The 20,062-nt window shown below is 38.0% G+C and overlaps 1 protein-coding gene across 3 annotated transcripts in view; it reads left to right on the top strand.

Moving 5' to 3' along the window:
• The window catches only part of SLIT3 (slit guidance ligand 3), a 481,507-nt gene that overhangs the window by 325,268 nt on the left and 136,177 nt on the right, over positions 1 to 20,062 (top strand). For all 3 annotated transcript variants that reach the window (XM_051631304.1, XM_051631303.1, XM_051631305.1), the window contains 2 exons: positions 3,913 to 3,984; positions 12,713 to 12,784. In XM_051631304.1, coding sequence (XP_051487264.1) covers positions 3,913 to 3,984; positions 12,713 to 12,784 — 144 coding nt within the window. The remainder of the gene's footprint in view (positions 1 to 3,912; positions 3,985 to 12,712; positions 12,785 to 20,062) is intronic.

Genomic DNA, 20,062 nt, shown 5'->3' with positions numbered 1-20,062 from the left:
TCTTCTGGTGAATAAATATGCAAGAAGGTTAGGGATAATAGGCTGCTCACTTGCAGCTCACTCAGTATTTTGTTTACTGAGTATTAGCTGCAAGATTATGCCATTTCCTTATCTTAAATAATTGGATAACTGAGATTAATTTTTAGGTATGAGCCAGTTGTCCAAGATGATCTTTGCAGAACTTGATATTAATAGGTCAAGATGCTAGCAGAAGATGTATATATCTATATTAATTCAAGTGTTATATTTGCATCTAGCTGAAGTATGCTATTTAGAATGTCTCTTCAATAGCTTCCAGGACGTGCAAGTTATTATTTTAATTACTGTTTTTTAGCAATGGAGCTGAAATATTTTGTGTTCTGGACTTCATAATAATTGTCTACATCTTCTCACACAATTAATTACAGGAAGCTAACTGTGTCTATCTCAGAAAGAAGATTTGACACCTATAGGTATTCAAACCTGCAGTTGAGTTATACAATCAGGGATTATAGTTCCCCTGATTTGGGGGCAAATGTAACAGTTCTTACCTCTGCACTCAATTATTCAAGATATTTAGAAGAGGTTTGAGGTGTGTTTGAAGGAGATACACTCCAACTCCAGAATTAGAAGTTGTCATTATTGCATGAAGCAGTCATACCATTTTTAATGCAAAGTTCTGTAACTTCTAGACTATGAGTTCCAAAGTTTATGGCATTACCTCCAATTTTGCATTTGCTTTTGTGAAGCTTTTAACTAACAAGTTGGTAGCACAAGACTAAGAGCCAAGTACATAGCCAGTCTGAAAGATGTGGTTGTACCTCTCTAGCTCTGATGTTTGTACTGGCATTTCGTGTCAAATTAATGTTACCACATATTAGCAGAAAACACATTGAGATTTCACAGCCTTCCCAGTAGCTCTGTGGTATTGCTACTTTTGTTAAGCAGCTTTTAAAAACTAAACCATATATGACATGGATTTTTTGCTGAGTACTCTTGTCAAATGAGAACAGTCAATTGTACATGTTAGAGATAATCCAGTAATCTGTTTCTAATTATGTTAGTCAACAAAGAGAATATTCATCCAAAGCTATTAATAGCTTTGGATTTGGCTGCATCTAAAAATAAATCTGTTTTGTTTCAAAACCTTTTACAGCAAAGACATTTAAGCCATACAGTCATATGTTGTAATGGTGACTCACAGGGCATCCTTACTCTCCTGGTACAAAGTCAAAAACAACTTATGTCCCTAACTAGTACCTGAGCACCACCACCCTCCAAGCTGGGTTAAACAATCTTTTGAAAGAAGATGTCTCCCATACTGTCTGAGGTACAGGGAGACTAGTATGAGGTGACTATTTCCTAATCTGTTTCCTGCCTGGGTGGAATGCTGGTAAGTTTATTAAACTTCCAGCTAAAGAGCCACATTTCCCCTGTGTGATTCAGAGAGACCCTGAACTATGAAAATGAGCTTTACATGATCTCAATTGGCTTAACTGTGCAGGGCAGGATGCCTGTATCTCTTGGTCTTGATGCAAGTCAAGCATAGAGTAGAATGATCTTACCAAACCAGACCAAAGGAAGGGAAGAAAAATACAAGGACATAGTTTAATGTCTTTGCCTCAGTCACGTCACAAGGAGATTGAGCTTCCTTATCCAACAGCAGTGAAGCCTGGGCTCTAATAGAAAGGAAATAATGTGTCTAATTATCTTCTAATGCTGATTGTAGTGCATCTGCATGAAGAGAGAGAGTGTCATCACCCAGCATGCCATTAATGCACGTTCAGGCACCATTACTTATGCACTCATTAACATCCGGACATGGGGAGAGAGAAAGGATGAAAATGTTGAAATGCAGCAAATCAATAAAATAGTGCTTTGTTTCAAAAATTAGATGCCCCTTTTCAGATGCTTGTCATTTTTCAGCAAACTCATGATTTAATGTCATTATAATGGGTTCCTCAATAAATAGATAGCACAAGGTCACATCAGACTTCTGCCTACATAAGAATTACTAGAGAAAAAGCAGCAAATGTTGCCAGGCAGTCTAAACAATTTTCACAAAAAAACTTGTATATAAATGCATATTTGTACTTCTGCTGTCATAAATTTTGCTGCTGTGAATTGAGCTGAAGAACCAGAAACCTTCACTGAATGATGTCCTTGCAGGCAGAATCTTGTAATACAAAATAGCAGTAGATTGCAGAGCAGTTGTTTCATGAGCCTTATAAAGGAACCAAAGAAAATCCCACTATATGTGGCTAGATTTAAAAATAGTTGGAGGGCTTCATTAAAATTTTAACCAACAGAATCTGTAGTTCAAAACATGTATTGAATATAGAACTTTGTTACTTTCTGATCTGTAAGTTCTTGCTCAAGTGGTGTTTATTTAGAGCCTGACTGGGATCCTTAGCGTGTGCCCCAGTGGAACTAACAGTTAAGATGTACATAAAACGTTGTATTACTGCAGCTACAGCTATCAGTGATCTGATACAAGCTGGTACTCACTTGTCAGGGAATGCAACAAGGTGGCTGAAAGCTATGCCTGTAGCTAAGCACCTGGTGGGACTGACTGACAGAAAGATTGGATTGCATTGACAGTCATGATAAGGCACCTGGTCCTGAGCGGCTGGGTCACAAGTCTAGTAAATTGTGGTCTAGTCTGTATTTATCTTTGTATACTTGGTTGGTTATGATTAAAATTTAAAGACGTTTTCCAAACAAGAAACACACTTTCCCTTGAAAATGACAGCTACGACTGTATTCCACTCACATCATAGCGGAAGTGGTGGAATCTTGCTGGGGTTCCCTGGCAGGGCCTGCAGTGTTCTCCATAGTGCTGCTGGCTTCAAAGGGCCACAGTTTCCATTCAGATGCTCAAAAGCTTTCCCTAGTGTCTGAAAACTCAAGGCACACCTACCAGTGCTGTCAACCCTCTTCTCCCCTGCCTCATCAGATAAAGGTCATGCTTTTTTTTTCTCTAGGCCATTAAAAGCCAACATCACTGCCACAGTGGTGAACTCCTCAGTGACACTGGTGCCTGCTGTGGGATCAGGGGCTGGGGAAACTTTCCAATCCCCTTTCCCATTGGTATTAAAGAGAGATGGTGTGGGGAAAGTCTTCCCTGAGAAGAATTTTATCATCCTAAGAATTACTGATCTTGTTTCACATAAATTGAGTCTAACTCTTAGTGGAATTCCCTAGGGTTTTGATGGGAATTTCATTTGACTATACTACATTGTTACTGGCATTTATGAGCGTGTTCCTCTTTACATCTCATTTAACACAAGGTTCCTTCTCTTAGACACAGCCTTGCAGCCTCAGAAGCCATCCCCCTGGTGCCTACACCATGCTGACACCACTAATTCCACCATCTTCCTTAACACACATCTGCCAGTGCTTTCCAGCTGCCTTGGAACCTCTCCTCACCTTATCTATCTTTTCACTTATAATAAAAATGTGATCTTCTATACTGTTGTGAAGTTAGGCTTCCCTGTCTGCATTTAAACATTTAGACAATCTCTATGCCTTTTCACAGGCTGCTCCTAATGCTTGAGGGTCACCCTGCAGAGTCGCAATGTGATCTCTGTTATTAGTAGTTCTTAAGATGGTTTTATCAAGGGTTATTATTCAGTGGGTTACCTCACTGTTGTTCTTCATAATAGTTGGTTTCAGTGTCCGTAAAATGAAAGAACTTATTAACAGGGGAGCTGCTGATTTATTGAGGCTACGGTCTCAACAGACTGATGTTTTCTGATCAGTTCTGGAATCTGCCTATCTGTGTCTTCACACAGTTGATCATTTCTCTGAGGTAGTATGATCTTTTAGATCTGTTTTTGTATCAAGTATATTCTTCCAATAACTTCAGCAAAAATATTTTCATCAAATTCCTGTTTACAAATTCTTTTTTTAAATATTCCCTTCTCTTTTCAGAGACATCAGCAAGAATCAAATATCTGACATTGCACCTGATGCATTCAAAGGCTTGAAATCTCTCATTTCATTGTAAGTAGAAAATAGAACCGAATGGGCGTTTGGGGAGAGCTTGCATGTAAGAAAAATAAAAATGATACTGTGCTGTCTGGGAGAACTTATGTTTCTGTGTGAAATTGTCAGCTTGCATGAAGCATCTAAACTTCTGTAAATGAAAATTTTGTCACAAAGTTTGGAAGAAGGAACTGTTTACACATCTCTGGTAAGTTCTTTTATAAATAAACACTCCCGAGGTTACTGACTGATTCAGTTCAGAGACAGTGCATTAGTTGATTTACTGTACATGTGCACCTGCAGGCTAGTCCATGCCCCCCAACTCATCCCAGCACACAGAAACCTCATCATAGCTCAGACACTGATGGTGGTAATCAGGGAGAAGTGAGGGAAAATACTTACATACTTAATTTTTTATCTGTATTAAAGAACTGAGATTGCACTCCCTTGTGAGTGTTTTGGGTTTTTTCCATGCTCGTTAGGGAAGGACCTGAGCTCTTAAGAAAATGTTTATGTTTCTTTTCTGTAATTACTACTTTATTAAACTGGAAGGGGAATAAAAGATTACTTCACACGGAAGATAAAAGGAAGGTAGGATCTCTTGACAATAATTTGTTTCTCTTTATAGAACACAGAAACTGTTTTAGCAGCAATTTAGATTTAAATGCAGCTGTATTTCAACCTAGCTACCCACAGCACTGTTAAAACAGTGGAGCTTTTAATGGTTAAAGGGAGCAATACAAGGTCAAAAGCTGCATAGGGAAAATGATCTAGAATAGAGTATCAGAATGAGCTCCAGACTGAGAGAAGAGGATAAGCTCAACTGGAATGATATTTACCTGGGTTAATTTTAAAGACAATTTTAAAGCATTTATCTTATTAATATTTATATAGCAGTTTGCTTTTTAAACATGTACTTTATTTCTAAAAGCTGCCATATCTTATTCTCTGAATAATGGATAATTCTAACAACCTATATAACTGGTTGACTATGCTAACATTAGAAGGCTATTCAGTACTAAGCTTATATGTTGCAGTAAATTTCTGAGACAGCATGCAGAAGGATGGGCCTTTTTTTGTGCCCTGAATCCAGCTGGGAGAATGCCAGAAATGTACATTAAGTGTTGCTAACATTTGTTGAATAGTTAGAGCAGTGTTATCCAACATGCTGTGGAAATGGTCAAATCCCTCAATGCCGTCTGGAAATGTTTCAGTGAGAGAATGAGCTTTACTGAACAATGCAGTGTTCAGTACTACACTGCATCAGCTGCTGTTGATGCTGCCATGCTACAGCTCTCTGGTCTAGGCAAACCTTCTGGCTAGAAACAAGCAGGACAGGCAAGAGATTTCTTCTGGCGTTGACTTCCCAACTCAGAAGGTATTCAGCTTTAGCTATAGCTAATTTGGATTACCCCAGGTGGCCTTGGGAGTGGGACAGAACACATCAGGGTGGAAATGAGAATGTAAGCTGGGTGGGAATTTATGGTGGTTTGACTTGCACACAGCAATAAGTGAAATGGCTGTATATTCTCTGCCTAGTCATCCAAAATGATACTGTAAGTAATTTATGTTTAAATATGTTTATATCTAAGTGGGTAAAATGGTGCTTAAGTTAATGCTGGGAGGTTACAAAGGGAAGAGAGAGGGCAGGGACATTAGACCCAACACAGAAAGGGCTAGAATAAGTCAACTGCCTCTGAGCAGTCTTTCCTTTGTTCAGTGTATGTCTCTCCCTCAGTGTCCTTCTACCTCAGCCATACAAAGCTGTTGTAGCACACAGTCTGTCTTCTCTTTGGCAGACTAGTTTCTAGGACAGTACCAATTTTGGCCTTGAAATTGTCAGCCTCCTCCCCCAGGTTCAGTCGTCTGTTGTGCTTGCCATTGTTTTCACTTTCTTTGGAAAGGTTTTATTGCAGGTCGGTCTTGCAAATGTTTTCCCTGTAGCTGATAGGCAAGAGTTGGTTCCCTGATCCTTCATGACCTGTCATTCAGACCTTTGGAAGGTTCTTCCCTGCTTTTCGCTTCTGTAGATTTTCAGTTTCTGAGCCCCTGATACCTTTGTGGAGTAAGATTATCTGCTGTTCTGCAGAATCTGGGTTTTTCTGAAGAAACCTTCCCCATGTTTCTACTTCTGAGAAGTAGAGGATCTTCTTTCATCTGCTATAGCCACCAATCCAGTTCTGTGAACTGCAGAAAGACAACTGAGTGCAAGAGAGGATGACTCTTTTGAAGTGCCAGCTCTCCCAGGGAAGCTGCCAAAGGGGAGGGAATGAGGAGGCAGAAATGAAGTAAGACAGTTTGCTTACTAGTGTTTTCTCTTTTAAGTGGCTCAGGTTTTTTGGTGCCTGGGGCCCTGATAATTTCAGTTAGCTGCATGCCCTGAAGGAGCACTGCTCTGCATGCAATGCTTCAGCTCAGCTGAGAGGGACTGTTATTTCTCATATGTAAGTCAAATGTGATTGGTGGCATACATTTTAATGAGACACCACTGAGGTTTAATCTGTGCACAGAGCAGCTGGACCTTTCAGTTAGTTGAGTTAAAACAAGAATAAAGGAGGGGAAAATATTAATGCACAAATGAAAGTAAGCAACTTTGTTTTGCATTAAAAATTAAGTATCTCTGTACTGCCTTGCTTTTTTTCACCTCTGCTTTATTCCCATTTTCTGCTCCTCCCTTTACTCCCTGATTACATGCAATTGCAGGGCTCCCTGTGGGTCCAGGAGAGTGAAAGTGCTTATCTGGAAGACAGCCAACATTGTTAGTCTAGCTGGCTAATGGAGACCTATATACAGTGGGTTGCTTCTCTGATTTCTTCTGAAGTTAGCTTAGGTTAGTTTTTCAGGCACAACTGTTTATCAGAGAACCCTGCCTATTGCACCTATGTAGAGATGGAAGAAAGGTTTTTAAAATGTAGGAATGTTCTTTACAGAAGCAGTTTCCACTAAAATGTAACAGACTTAAGTCTTTTAAAAGTGCTAAGTGATCCATATGCTAGGAGGTCATCAGTTTTTCTTTTACATCTATACATTTTCTCTAACAAAATCTACCTGCGGGACTCAAATAGGTCACAAAATCTTAACACTTTAAATAAGCCATTCCTGCCTTAGGTTTTCCCTGCATTTAGCAAAAGAAAGGCAAGCTTGTTGTTGTAAGGAATCAAGACTTCTCCATTACAAACACACAGAAAAAAAAAAAAAAAAAGAAAAAAAAAAAAGAAAGAGGTTATTTTTCAGTGGGATTCTGTTTCCTATTCATACAATGATTGTGTGGAACAAGGAATCTCTGCTTTTGTTATAAATACTTCATAGAATCATGGAATGGTTTGGGTTGGAAGGAATGCAGTATGTGGGACCATATGAAATATCCAAGATGAGAAAAAATAATTACAATTATTTAAATTTTAAAAAAAACAGTGATTAGCACAGATGTGAGTGAGCTGTGGTACTGAATCCATGGCTTTTGTCTTGGAGAGATTAGTCTTGTCATCCAATACTTTTTTTCCATACAAACATGAGAGCAAATGCTACCCATGCATGGAGAAGTGTGGCAAAATTGGTTGATTGTGAAAGAATGTGTTACCTTAGTTTTAAGCAAAAGTGTGAGAAATGCTCTCTTTATACTATATTGTATTTATGTTACATACTTAGAATTGCACTTTACTGGAGTTGGAGTGGGTAATAACTCAGTGCAGAACATGGGGGCTAAGTTAGTTCATGTTTCAAGATGGCTGCATGCACTTTTGGAACTAAATTGATTTTTCACTTAACTCAAAATGTGTCCAGTATCAGTGAGAGGATTTTATCAGCATTTGGCTATTGTTACTACTATCAAAGGTAAATGTTATTCTTCAGGTCAGTATGCTTCTCACAAGTGCACATTTGGAAGGGCATATCCAGACTCCTTTGGGGACGTTTTATGAGATATGACAAAATAGTCTAAGCTTTTGGTGTGTTAAGCTGAATGAATAAACTTTAGACCACTGCAGAGGGAGAATTCCTTTGCTTTTGTTCATATACTGAATTAAGCTAGTGAACAATTTAAAAGCTTAGATCAGCCTGGGCACAAAGACAAAAGATAGCTTAGATTTTGACATAGCAGTCCCATTTAGACCATCATCTCCTGGGTGATGATGTATGTGGTGTCATTCATGGTGATTTGAAATCTGCAATAAAACACTGTCTGTTGCAATAACTGCCAAACTTATTTTAAGGTAACAAATTGCTTTGGATGGTTTCACTGTGATTTATTTAGCCTAACATGGTCTGAAGAAATATGAAATAGTAAAGGGGAAAAAAATTACATGTCTAAGTTTCTTTAAGATATTATAAATTTATTGCTGGGTTTACCCCTATCAATTCCTCCTCTTTTGAATACTTGAATTCTTATTGAGCCTGTGCCATTTATGTAGCTTGGGAAATACAATTCTTCCTAGCAAGAATTATTTTCACAATTTCACAGTCTGAAAGAAAGTTAAAGGCATTCTTAGGACTGAAAAGGCATTGCATAAAGTCAAAATTTGACACTTCAGTAAGAATTTTTCAGCCAAGCCAAAATAAAGGAACACTTAGCTGGAAACCATATGGTATAGAGTAAGATTCTGTACTAGGATTTCATAACCCCAAAAAGGTCTGTGTCACCTTCTAGGGAAAAAAAATCTCAATATTTTGGATGTGATTCTAAGCTTTTAGATTAATCTATGCAGTGGCTATTTTCACTGTTTAATCTTTACTTTTAACCATGTAGAACATCAGTTGGATTAATCTGCAAAACTGGAAGTTTAGTAGGAGCAATTAGTTGTTTAACTGAAAATTTAATATTTGTATCTTGGAATAGATACATTTGGGGGGGAGGGGAAATTGAATTATTCAGCCAGGATTGGGCTGAAGAAGCACACCACCTCATTAGGACTTCTATGTATTTGTATAATTTCTTATTGTAGATCCATAATTACTCTCCAGCTGAATAGGGTGATTCTTCCTGGGATCTCCTCCAATGCTTGCAGTGCAGCCAGGGATTGGTGCTTTATGTGCCTCGTCCTTCCCATATTTTGGAAGGTTGATGACAGCCTGAAAACAGTACTGAGTTGTGAGCCAATCTGACAGGTACTTTTGGAGCTCTGCCGCTTGGAGTTTGTGGCCATGCAGAAAGCATGTAGCTGTGAACTGGAGAGCTGATGGTTCTGGATGCCACCAGGAAGACAGCCCTGGGATGGCTCAGTGGCACCTGTGCCCTCACAGCCACTCACTGATGGTAGAAACCCACCTGCAAAGAAACTGAGGAAATGCTTGAGTTAAAAATACAGTGAATGGTTCTTCATCCTGGGCATTCTGGTATACAATACACATGCCTAGAGAAGAGACAAGAATACACATCATCCACTGGCAAGTCTGATGTGTGTGCTCATCTTTATGAGTGTTTCTTCATTCAGACTGGCTTCCATCTTTGTAAAAGAGACTCCCATGTGTGGTGAGAAGAGAAAGAAAGGAACAGGAAGAAAGAGGATACCTATTGATATCTCAAGCAGTTTTAGCCTAGTCTCTACTTACTTCTGTGAAGATTAGCATTGTGAATACAGTATTAAACTATAGCTCACTTTTCTCCTTCTCCCAGAATGTCATCACATTTAGGGTAACATCTTCTCCACCTGACAGTAAATTACGTTTGTCAGGACATGTGGCTAACTTTGACTCCTAGCACAGCTGATAAGCAAATGAACAATCTAGAGCACAAAATAAAAATTATAGTATTTTGTGTGTGTTTTAATAAATATTGTTCTGATTCACCGATTTGCCATTTATTGACAGCAATTACTAGGCTGATTTTATTTTTACTACACATTAACTTTTTTTTAGTGTATCTTTAATAAAAAATATTTTGAGTCTAAAATTACAGGTGCTGGCAGATAGAAGGAGGCTTGTGTTCCTGTGCCAGGCTTGCACAGTAGCCAGGGCACCTGCATGTCCTGCAACATATGTGAGGGATGCAACTGAACATACATTTATAGAGTTTGTAATGCCATAGACAAATCTCCTAAAATTTTTCTCTCCCGATAAAAGTAGATTTAAATTAAATTCTTGAATGGACTGAGATTCCTGTTATATGTCCTTCTGTACTTATTTTTTGCTGCTGTTGTGGAAGCATTGCAGTGCGTGCCAGTGGGATGGGCAGAATGACAGGACACAGAAGAAGGTGACTGCGATAATGAGGTGGTACCAAACCTGGCCAGTCTTTTCTGCAGGCTAACTCATTCATAGGACTATTAGGAGTGCAGCAGCTGGTGCGTTCCAAACAAAAGCATCTTGGATCAAGAACCTAACCAATATTCGTGTAGTCATACCAGTATTTGTTTTTATGAGTATGCTTTCCTGTCTTAAAACAGAAAAAATGAGAATTTTGAGTAAAGCAATAGTTTCTGTGCTTTCTATTAAAGTAAATGGAATAAGGAACTCCAGAAATTAGATGCAATGCCTTATGTGTCTCCTCTCCTCTTTGCTTCTTTCTGTAGGGTGGTTTGGCTTTAGCTCTGGCATGGCAGGCAGACAATGGCATTAGCTGATTTGGCTCTGTGTAGTGCTGAACATGAATATGAATTAGAGACAAGTGCCTGAGCTCTCATACTGACTTTTGTTTAGCTGTAAATTTGTTTGAATGTTAATGTCCCACATGCACATAAGCCCAATTAGGTTTGAGAATGCTTATTTTCTTTTCATGGGTTCTAAAAATTGAAGCTTTGTTTTATCTTATAAGCAATTTTAATTAGTTTTATATTGCTCAAAATAATGAAGAGGATGTATAAACACATCCAAGGTTTCAAATTCAGTGGAATACTGCACTATGACCTTCTGACTCTTAAAAGTAAATGAAAAATGACTTTAATAAGAGTCTTATTTTGATACTTGCATTTAGTAGTACCATAACTAATAGCTGCACTAGATGTGTTTCTCTAAGTTTTTACTTACCAAAAGTGTTTTTATCTCTACAGCCAGAACACAGACTCCCTTAGTCGGAAGTAGGAATTTTTAAAAACTTGCTTCCATGGCCATTTTGTAAAGATTAGCTTCTGAACTCTTTCTTATATGCTGTTGTGAATTACTGATCAGCATTGATGATCCTGCCACTTCACCAAGCCAAGGAAGATGTTAATCTAACTTTACAGAGCTTATCATCTGAACTTTGCATACAAATGATGCACTTGCTGGAAAAATGTTGTGCAGAAAGAGTGGAAACTGAAATGGAAATATTCTGGATTCTGGGGGCATTAATTTAATATTTTAACCTTTTCAAATACTTTATTTGCAGAGGTTTTGCTTTTGCTTCCTGGTACTGGTGCTCACATCACTTACTCTGTTCAGAAAGAAGAGAGTCAGTGATTTGGATGTTGTTTTAGAGCCCAGTGCAATTCCAGTGACTTGAGTGTTATCTCATATTTTGAAATTGCTATCTAAATGTACTACCTAGATTTTTCAAAGTTCAGCCATCATTTTTGTCTAGTTTTAGGTAGAACATAAAAACTACATGCATTTCATGACATTTTGTAGAAGTAGAAAATTTTTTGTCTTCTCTGACTGAAATTAGAACAATTAGAAAAATTCAGTGATACAGGCATTCATTAATCACACAAACACTACCTGTAACACCAGGTTAAAAGCCAACCTCCTGACTCCACAACAGAAATTATGTTACATTTGTTTAGAGAAAATATAATGCTAGGTGATCCTTAGTTTCTTCAGTAGAAGTAAACTGCCTTCTAAACTACAAAAGCAATGAAAAATGAAGTTTCAGGGTTTTATTTTCATATCTAAGGGGTCTTATTTTATTTAGGCTTAAAAATGAGCTGATCTGGGAACTCTCCCAGAGAGCTGATATACTTCCAGAGACTGATGAAGAGTAAACTGAAGTGGCAATACTCTGGGAAGGCTAGAGGCTATTGTAAATGGTCAGTCATGCTAAGTGTTGGTTTCTTCAATATGTTTAACTCACCCTGATATTTTACATGTTGAAAGACAGGGTAAGTCAGGAGTTCAGCCAGCATCCCAGCCTCACATGGCTGTTTGATTCATTGCTAGCATATTGTTCCACATCAGGTCATATATATTTATGGTTGAACAATTACATGCAGTGACTCTCATTTGTGTTATTAAATCTTTGCTGATTTTTGTAACTGAACTATATCTAAATTGAGTTTCTGAAATGTATGACTATTTGCAGTTCAGGCTAAATTTCTTTCTGATAGCTCACTGAAATCGTAACAGCGGCTGGTGAAGCCAAACTATTTTATCCAATGATGCTTGTGTCACATTTCATGCCAATTATTGTATCTTAAAAGACTCATTTTTATGAAATTTTATCAACAAGCAGCTTGTGCTCCCTGGCTTTTAAATTCAGTATCACTGAGCAGAGTTTTAGGTTTTTGCATCAGACAGTGTGCCCTTCAATGATTAAAATATTTCTAAAAAGGACAGAAAAATATCCCACAAAAAATAAAAGATATTTCAGATAGAGGTTTTGGATGATGTCCAGTTTCTACATTAAAAATGCTTTCCAACACCAGAGAAAGCCTGAATCATAACGACTCATTCAATACCATGTGCTCTCTGAGAAGAAAATGAGATCAGTAGTTAAATGAAATGCCCACGGATCCTGGGCATGATGCGCAAGATCAATGAAGATGATAATGCAGAGATGTGGGAGGACACTAAACTGGTCTGTTTCTTAAGATTTATTTTGTCTTCCTGTATCTTTCAGAGTGCTCTATGGAAACAAGATCACAGAGATCCCCCAGGGCCTTTTTGATGATCTTGTGTCTCTGCAGCTGCTGTGAGTATGATCCCTTCCTCTTTATTTTACAGACGAGCTTGTTTTACTGTTTTTCAGCTTCTGGCATTAATTTAAACACCTTAACCTCTGAATACTCACTGGGACGTGCTACTCTGTTGTTTCTACATCAGGCAAGAGAGGGAGGCAGAAGCTGGGGGGAAAAAAAAAAGGAAGGTGCCAACATTTTTATGGCACTGTGTAAGATGGGTGATAGACACAGGATTTAAGTGTGGGTAGAAAATGAGAGACTTGGTGAAGTACAAGAAAAAAATTTGGTCACCAGCTGATGTGCAAGTGGGGATGCCATCTGATTGTTTTAATACAATTAGCATTTGTGGTTGAATATCTAGAGCCTTGAGGGCTACTCTATTGCAAGTACCTGCACATGCAAGCAAAATGGCCACATGAAAAATATTACCATGCTCAGTTCCCTTTCCTTATTATGCCAAATGTGGCTTAGTTGCACGAGAAGTTTTTGCAGAATATATTGTGTATTTGAGTATTTTATGCCATTTAACACACAGTCACGTTCAGGGTAAGATATATATTATACAGTCTTCTGTCTTTATTAATACAGCATAAAAAAATTTCTAAGCCAAAGATGAAACTGGAAATTTCACTCACTGTTGTCTCCGTAATCACACTGGGAACCAGTAACTACTTCAAAGAGAAATAAAAAATTGACTATTTCAGCAAGTCAGTGGAGTTTAATATGTATTGCAAATGTTTGATTTACCATCATAGATGATGCACCCAGAAGGTGAAGGCGATTTATGGTAAATTAATCCATTCTGGTTTATATCACATGCAACTGTTCACCCCCAAACAATATATTGTATGAAATATAGCAGTAAAAGCAGCTTTCATACATGTTTTTAAGGTATTTCTGACTGTCTTGATATAACTATATATGAATATTCAAAAGTTTGTGATTATCGTTGAATGTGTCACTCTATGATTGCAGACTTTGGTGTGCCAATGTACTGTATAAAATAAGCATGGATTTAGAGGAGAAACCCCTAACCAAAATCAAAGAACTAATATATGTAATAGTGGAAATTGCTCTGTATGTTATGAGAAGTACTATTCAGATGTGTAGCCCATTAGATCTTAATTGCAAACATGGCCCACTTTATTTTAGAGAAGGACAAGCAAGAGCACATACGATTTGGTTATAATAATCCTTGAGCTGTGACAGTGGAAGCTGTTCATCTCCTCCTGCACACAGCCAATTGTTTTGTCTTCACCCTTTGCACATACCTTTTCCAGCAGCTCCTTTCCTCTCTCTTGTCCATATCTCACAAGTTGGTTAATACCTCAGTGTCTTGATGGCCAGGCTGTGCAGGAAGAGAAGATTGTATGTGGAGGGGAGTTAGTTTGCCATGTGTGAGAACAACGAGCAGAAAGTGCTCAGGGGTTGGGACTCTAAGTTACTGTAACTGGCGTGTTAGCCATGCTCAGACACAGGTTGTGTTTGCCACAAAGAAGGCACTGCAGGCAAAAGGAAAACTAAAACTTCACTTGTTACTTTGACGTCTGAGAAAGAAACTATCTTTGAAAAGTCTGAGCTTTATCATACTCACATCCCCACAACCCCTGCCGAATATTTTATGGTTACAAGTCTGAAGTGATAAAGAATTGCTACATCTATCCCAGGACTCTTTACAAATAGGATCTTTCCAAGCAGAAAAAAAAAATAAAATAAAAATCACTGAACACATGGTTCCGTGCCCTTTAAAAATGTGGGTCTAGAACTTTTGCATAAAGCATTAAGAAGAACTTTATACTGTAGTCCTTGTGTGCAAGTAGTGCACGCTTTCAATAACTTACATATTTAAGCCCAGATGCAGTCATTTTCCTGTCTGAATTAGTTCAAGTGATGCTTCTTTGTTAAGGGGGCAAGACCTATATGCCAGAGAACCATTAAAAGGTGTTGTACTTCAACTGTTTAAACATTCTCAAGCTGAGATGTATATAGATTGCCCTGTTATGGGATTCTCAGAGTATTGTGGCTCTAGAGCCTTTCAGGGTCTTCTCGAAAGTGTTTGAATATAAAGTAGCTCCTGGCAAGGAGAGTATTAAATGGTCATGCTTTAAATGCAAACAAATGTCTGCACACTTTTCTGACCATGGCCTTGAATTAGCTATTATGGGACTGCTTGTAGTATTTTTAATGGATTAAAAAAAAAAAAATAAATTACATTTGTTGGTTTTAAACCTGCTGTTGAACAGTTGGAAGAGTGCCCTATGATTAGATCTAATTTAGTGTTCAGTGGGCTCTAGATTGGATTTCTTCTTATTAGTCTGGAGCCACACTGATAAGAACGCTCTCATTAAGGTATCCTGGTAGCCAAGATAATTTCCTAGGGTTCAGCTGGAGCATTTTTTAAAATATACTGCCTTTATGATAAAGCAGTACACAGTCAGAAACTGGAAGTCACTGTGGGCTGAGTCTAAAATTGTTGAGATGGTATTTAGAAGAAAAAAAAAAAAAAAAAAAACAAACTATAACTGTGAAGTTGCAAAGCAGGCAATATTGTTATTTACCGGTTTGGGTAAGACTCATCAGGCTTTCTCAGAAATGCCATTATCCTTCTGTTTAAATATACTACCACAATATAGGTCCACAATACTCCACTTTTATTCTGGCAGAATTGTTTGGTGTCAGTGCCTTACACCTGCAGCCAGTACCACTGCTGTCAGAAACACCATAGCTGGGTAAAGTAATGCCTGGCTTGGGCATGACAGCCTCTTAAACTGCCCTGTTTGACTTTGGTGTGTGGGAAATGGAGAATCCAGAACAAATTTGAGACCACCTGGCTGGCATTAGCATTCTGTATTTCTGTCATGTAAGACTGAGGTAAGTAAGCCAATATTATATTTGGCAAGAAAATAACTAGGCATGGTTAGATAGTTTTTTGTTGTTGTGTGTGGTTTTTTTGTGTTTTATTTAAACTCCATTGGTTTAATTAAAAGTGTTGTTTCTGAAATCTTCATTATAATCTGCTGTCTTAAGTAGTTAATATTCCCCATATGAAAATCACAATCAGATTTCTGTTAAATTCCTGATTTCACAAAACTTATTATTCCTTAAATATGCAATTGTAACCAACAGAGCAGCAAACATTATTGTACAAAGTCCAACTAAATGTTGTTCAGTGGAGCAGAAGCTTTTCTTGGACTACATAATTTTTTCTTATCCTGTTGAAGTTTCCAGGAAAGAGGATGCTAGAAAGTTATTGTACATACTATGTCCTATCCTCATACACTCTTCAGCAGGCTGGATCAAGTGTCTTCTGGGGATTTTAGGTCAATTTGGATTTGAGAGACTTATACTGTTTTCCAGAAAGGGATAACTGGATTCTGAATTATTTTTGTTTGTTTCAAGTACACTGGAACTTTAATTTCATTGGGGTAACAATCAATCCATGCTATGGAAAAGGGTTTGATTAATTATCATTGCTTGTGTAACTTGTATTTGAATATCAAAAAACTGGGAAGGATTTCAGTTTTAAGGTGGAAGTTTTGAACACCCACTAGCTGTGGCCCTTTGAATTCCTATCCAGGAGGCCCTAAACTAACCTTGGTCTGTCTCAAAACTGGAATATATTTAAATGTCCTTCTCACCTGTCTTTCAGTTTTTCTAGAATGTGGACAAGCTCTTCCAGGTGCCCTTGAATTTTCCAAGCTGTCTACCAGTCACTGCAAAGGGGACAGGGCAGAACACTGTGCAGATCTTTTTTCTCAGCAGCCCTATGACAGATAAACCTGAGGGTTGCTCCACTTGCTCCCACATGAGCAACATGAGAGTCAGTGAGCACAGTGAAACAGTGAGTCAAGTGGCTCAAGCCAGTGAGCTGTGGATAGTGGGCACCAAGTTTGTTAACCTGGGTTTTTCATACCTGAATAAAACGCCTTTCTGCAACCATACTAAAACAAACATTCTAGGAGCCTTTTTATTACAGTTATAGACTGTGTGCTTCACAGTGCTCTGTTTCCTGGAATAACACAGTATCATAAAATCTCTACTGTTTAAAGACATCATAGAGCAAAGTAATATAGGGAGATGAAATCTCATTTTTCAGATGTCTGGCATATTATCAGTTTTCAGTAAACCCTTTTCATTGAGGAAATTTACTTCGCATAGCTACTAATCATACAAGTGCTCAAGCATCTTGATCCTAAATCCTATGATTGAGATCCCCATGGCTTGCTGGGCAAGAAAGAATCCCTGTAGTGGACTCCATTTTGCTGTTGCTGAAAGTAGATATACTCCTGGGGTACATAGATATTGAAACCAGAGGTTTGTTGTATTCCTTTCTCATAAAACAAAGCCAAAAGCCTTCTCCTCCTTCTACTAACCTCTGGTCACTAAGGGAAACCCAACATAGACATATTGGCAGAAAAAGTAACTGCAGAAGTGGTGAAAAATTAGACTTCCAGATCCAATAATGTAAACTGGGTTAAAATTGGAACTAGATCTAATATATACAACTTCAACTGATATTTATTAAAAATAGATTTGTATGAAGTGACAATTTGTGTATGTACTTTCAGAAACTGCTATTATCAGTCTTCTAGAAATTCAACCAGTCAGATTTTGCTTTGAGTGATTCTCCTTTTTAACCTGCTTTTTATGCTATTTCTCCTTGGATGAGTAGTGAGATACTTGGTACTCTCATAGTTCTCCTGATGAGGTTACTTGGAAAAATATCTCCATGGGAAATCTGCTAAGTTTGAAGTTCTTGTGTTGATTCATAATTGTAAATTGAATCCCAGTACTTACGAGTTAAAAATAGGATCTACCAAATATTCTTAAAGGTCTTTTCCAACCTAAATGATTCTATGATTTATTGTACCCTTTTGGAGCATGTTAGAAGCTCAAAGAAAATCCAGTGAAGCATAAAACCCTACAAAATATTTTTTTTTAAAATATACAATTATTCTAAAGAATGTACATAAATTCCAATATTTTGTATTGGATACATTACCTTATTATATACATAAGTATCATTAAACAGTGATGCAAACAGTATATAAATGCCAGAAATTACAGTTTTCCATTTCCAAATGCTTTAAAGCACAATAGTTTCTCCTCCTCCACATAGCAATCTTAAGAACTTAAAGTGATGTATATAATCTTCTTGTTCCTTAGAGTTCTTCATTTTTCTCATTGAGGAGAGAGAACAGGCATCTTAAAAAAGAGACCTTCTGACTAGATGTAAGGGGCAGCAATTTCACTAGGATAAGTCAAGCAGTGGAGCAGTCTGCCTAGAGAAGTTGTGCGTTCTCCATCCTTGAAGATTTCAAAGGCCAGACTTAATAAAACTCTCAGCAACCTGGTCTGACCTTCTAGATGACCCTGCTTTGGGTAGTCTAACAGGACAAGGGACCTCTCAAGCTTCCTGCCATTCTGAATATCCTGGGATCTGATGAAATAATTATTTCTCAGATAAAGCAAATTTCTGTGTTAAATATCTATCAATTGGTCATGCTTTGAGTGGGATTCAGAGCAGATGAGCTCTGGAGGTCCTTTGCAACCTGTGTCATTTCTGGGTTTGGTGATTCTGCTTTCTTAGCAAAATGACATGAACTTTTCTGTTGATTACTCCAAATATTTCTGGCTACAGCAGATACTGTGCAACCCTTGTCCTTCTAGTCTAGGACAGAATACTGTCTGCACAGATCTGTTTAATAGCTTTAGAATTGTTTTCAAGCTGTTTGCCTCAAGCTTTTTTCCTTCAGATTTCTGCATTTAGACTGCTATTGTGGTAATATTGCTAAACTCAATAACTGCTGTTCAAGTGAGGGAGCAGCATCTGCCAGACACAGAAATACAATTACAGTCAAGCACTAATGAAAGACTGCAACAGCATCTGCCCTTTCTGTGTCACTTCTGTAGCCTGTTTGCATGCAGCTTCCCAAAACAACTGCTAGTTCATACGTCAGTGTGTAATTCATTAGCGCTTCTGACGCCAGTGCTCCAAGCTGCACTCACCTGACAGGAACCCTCCCAGTTATTACTACACAAGAGACTAACTCCCAATAGTGCAGGAAATTGAGAACGTGTTTGTTTTGCTGTGCATCTGAATTATCACGGGGGTGTCTAAAATCAGCTATAACCTTATCTGCAGACGTAAATCAGACAATATTGAATTCGGAATAATGGAAGTCCAGATACTACGACAACACGTGCTTATAATTTTCCAGGTAGTAACACAAGTGCCTCAGGATTGTTTTATGGAAAGTGTTCAATTGCAGTCACAGTCTTTTGGTTCAGGAATAAAAGGAGGCTGTTAAAATCTCTCCCAAACAGGACTGTGAGACTGTGCTTTCTGCTTCCTTCTTGACTCATTAGGAGCTTGTGATTTTTCCATTGTAATTTATGTTGAATAAATTTGTCATCACCATCATCCAGTTTCCTGAACATGGAGAAACACTTGAAGCTGCTTCAAGTAAGCATGATGATGATTTCACACTAGTTATTATCAATTGAAGCACTGACAGACTCTTCAGTGGTCAGTCATCACATTAGAAAATGTAAATTTTAGTAGATGTCTAAGTATCTTGACACAGTGAGAGGCAGTCAAATTGCTCTCCTACACTACAGGCCATTTTAAAATGTTCCTGGAACCTAATATAATTATTTTGTCAATAAGCAGGTAGGGGCACACACAATTCTGTCATTAGTTATTGCTGGTCATTGACTGCTAGGAGGGCAGAGCACCTGACTAGATACTTTCATATTGGCACTTTGACTGTTCTCCCATCAATAGTTGTGTTGAATCAAAGATGACACTTTATTCCCTATATATTTCAAGAGAAAATGCTGGAGAAAAAAAAACACCCCAAAACAACAAAATACCATGTCAAAAAGTTGTTTTACTTTTTGTGACAGGCATTGTATTTCCTATGGAATGTTTTCTGCCAAGAGTCCTTCCTTTGCTGCTCTGTAGTGCCTTTAAATGTAGGTGAAGCCTTTGACTATTGATATTCTATAGAAGTCATGTGTACTCAATTTGTGTTCTTTAGTAACCCATGCAAATAACTTCAGTTCTCCTCTTCCTTACAAGTCTCCTATGCATTTTACATCTGTGTTCTTCTGGTGAGTTCTCATTTTTCCCAGTGGAGTCTGGCATGTGGGATGTGCCAGCCAGTTCATGGAATGCCGAACATTTTCATTCACATCATTTTGTCATTGCTGTCAAAACACAAAGCTAGTGAAAAAAGAAGTTTTCCAGTGGCTCTGTGCAGCTTTTCTCCCTGACACTTTCCTTT

The sequence above is a fragment of the Apus apus genome, chromosome 13, assembly GCF_020740795.1.
Source record: "Apus apus isolate bApuApu2 chromosome 13, bApuApu2.pri.cur, whole genome shotgun sequence".
NCBI classification, from domain to species: Eukaryota; Metazoa; Chordata; class Aves; order Apodiformes; family Apodidae; genus Apus; species Apus apus.
This window is presented reverse-complemented; position numbering and strand designations above follow the sequence as displayed.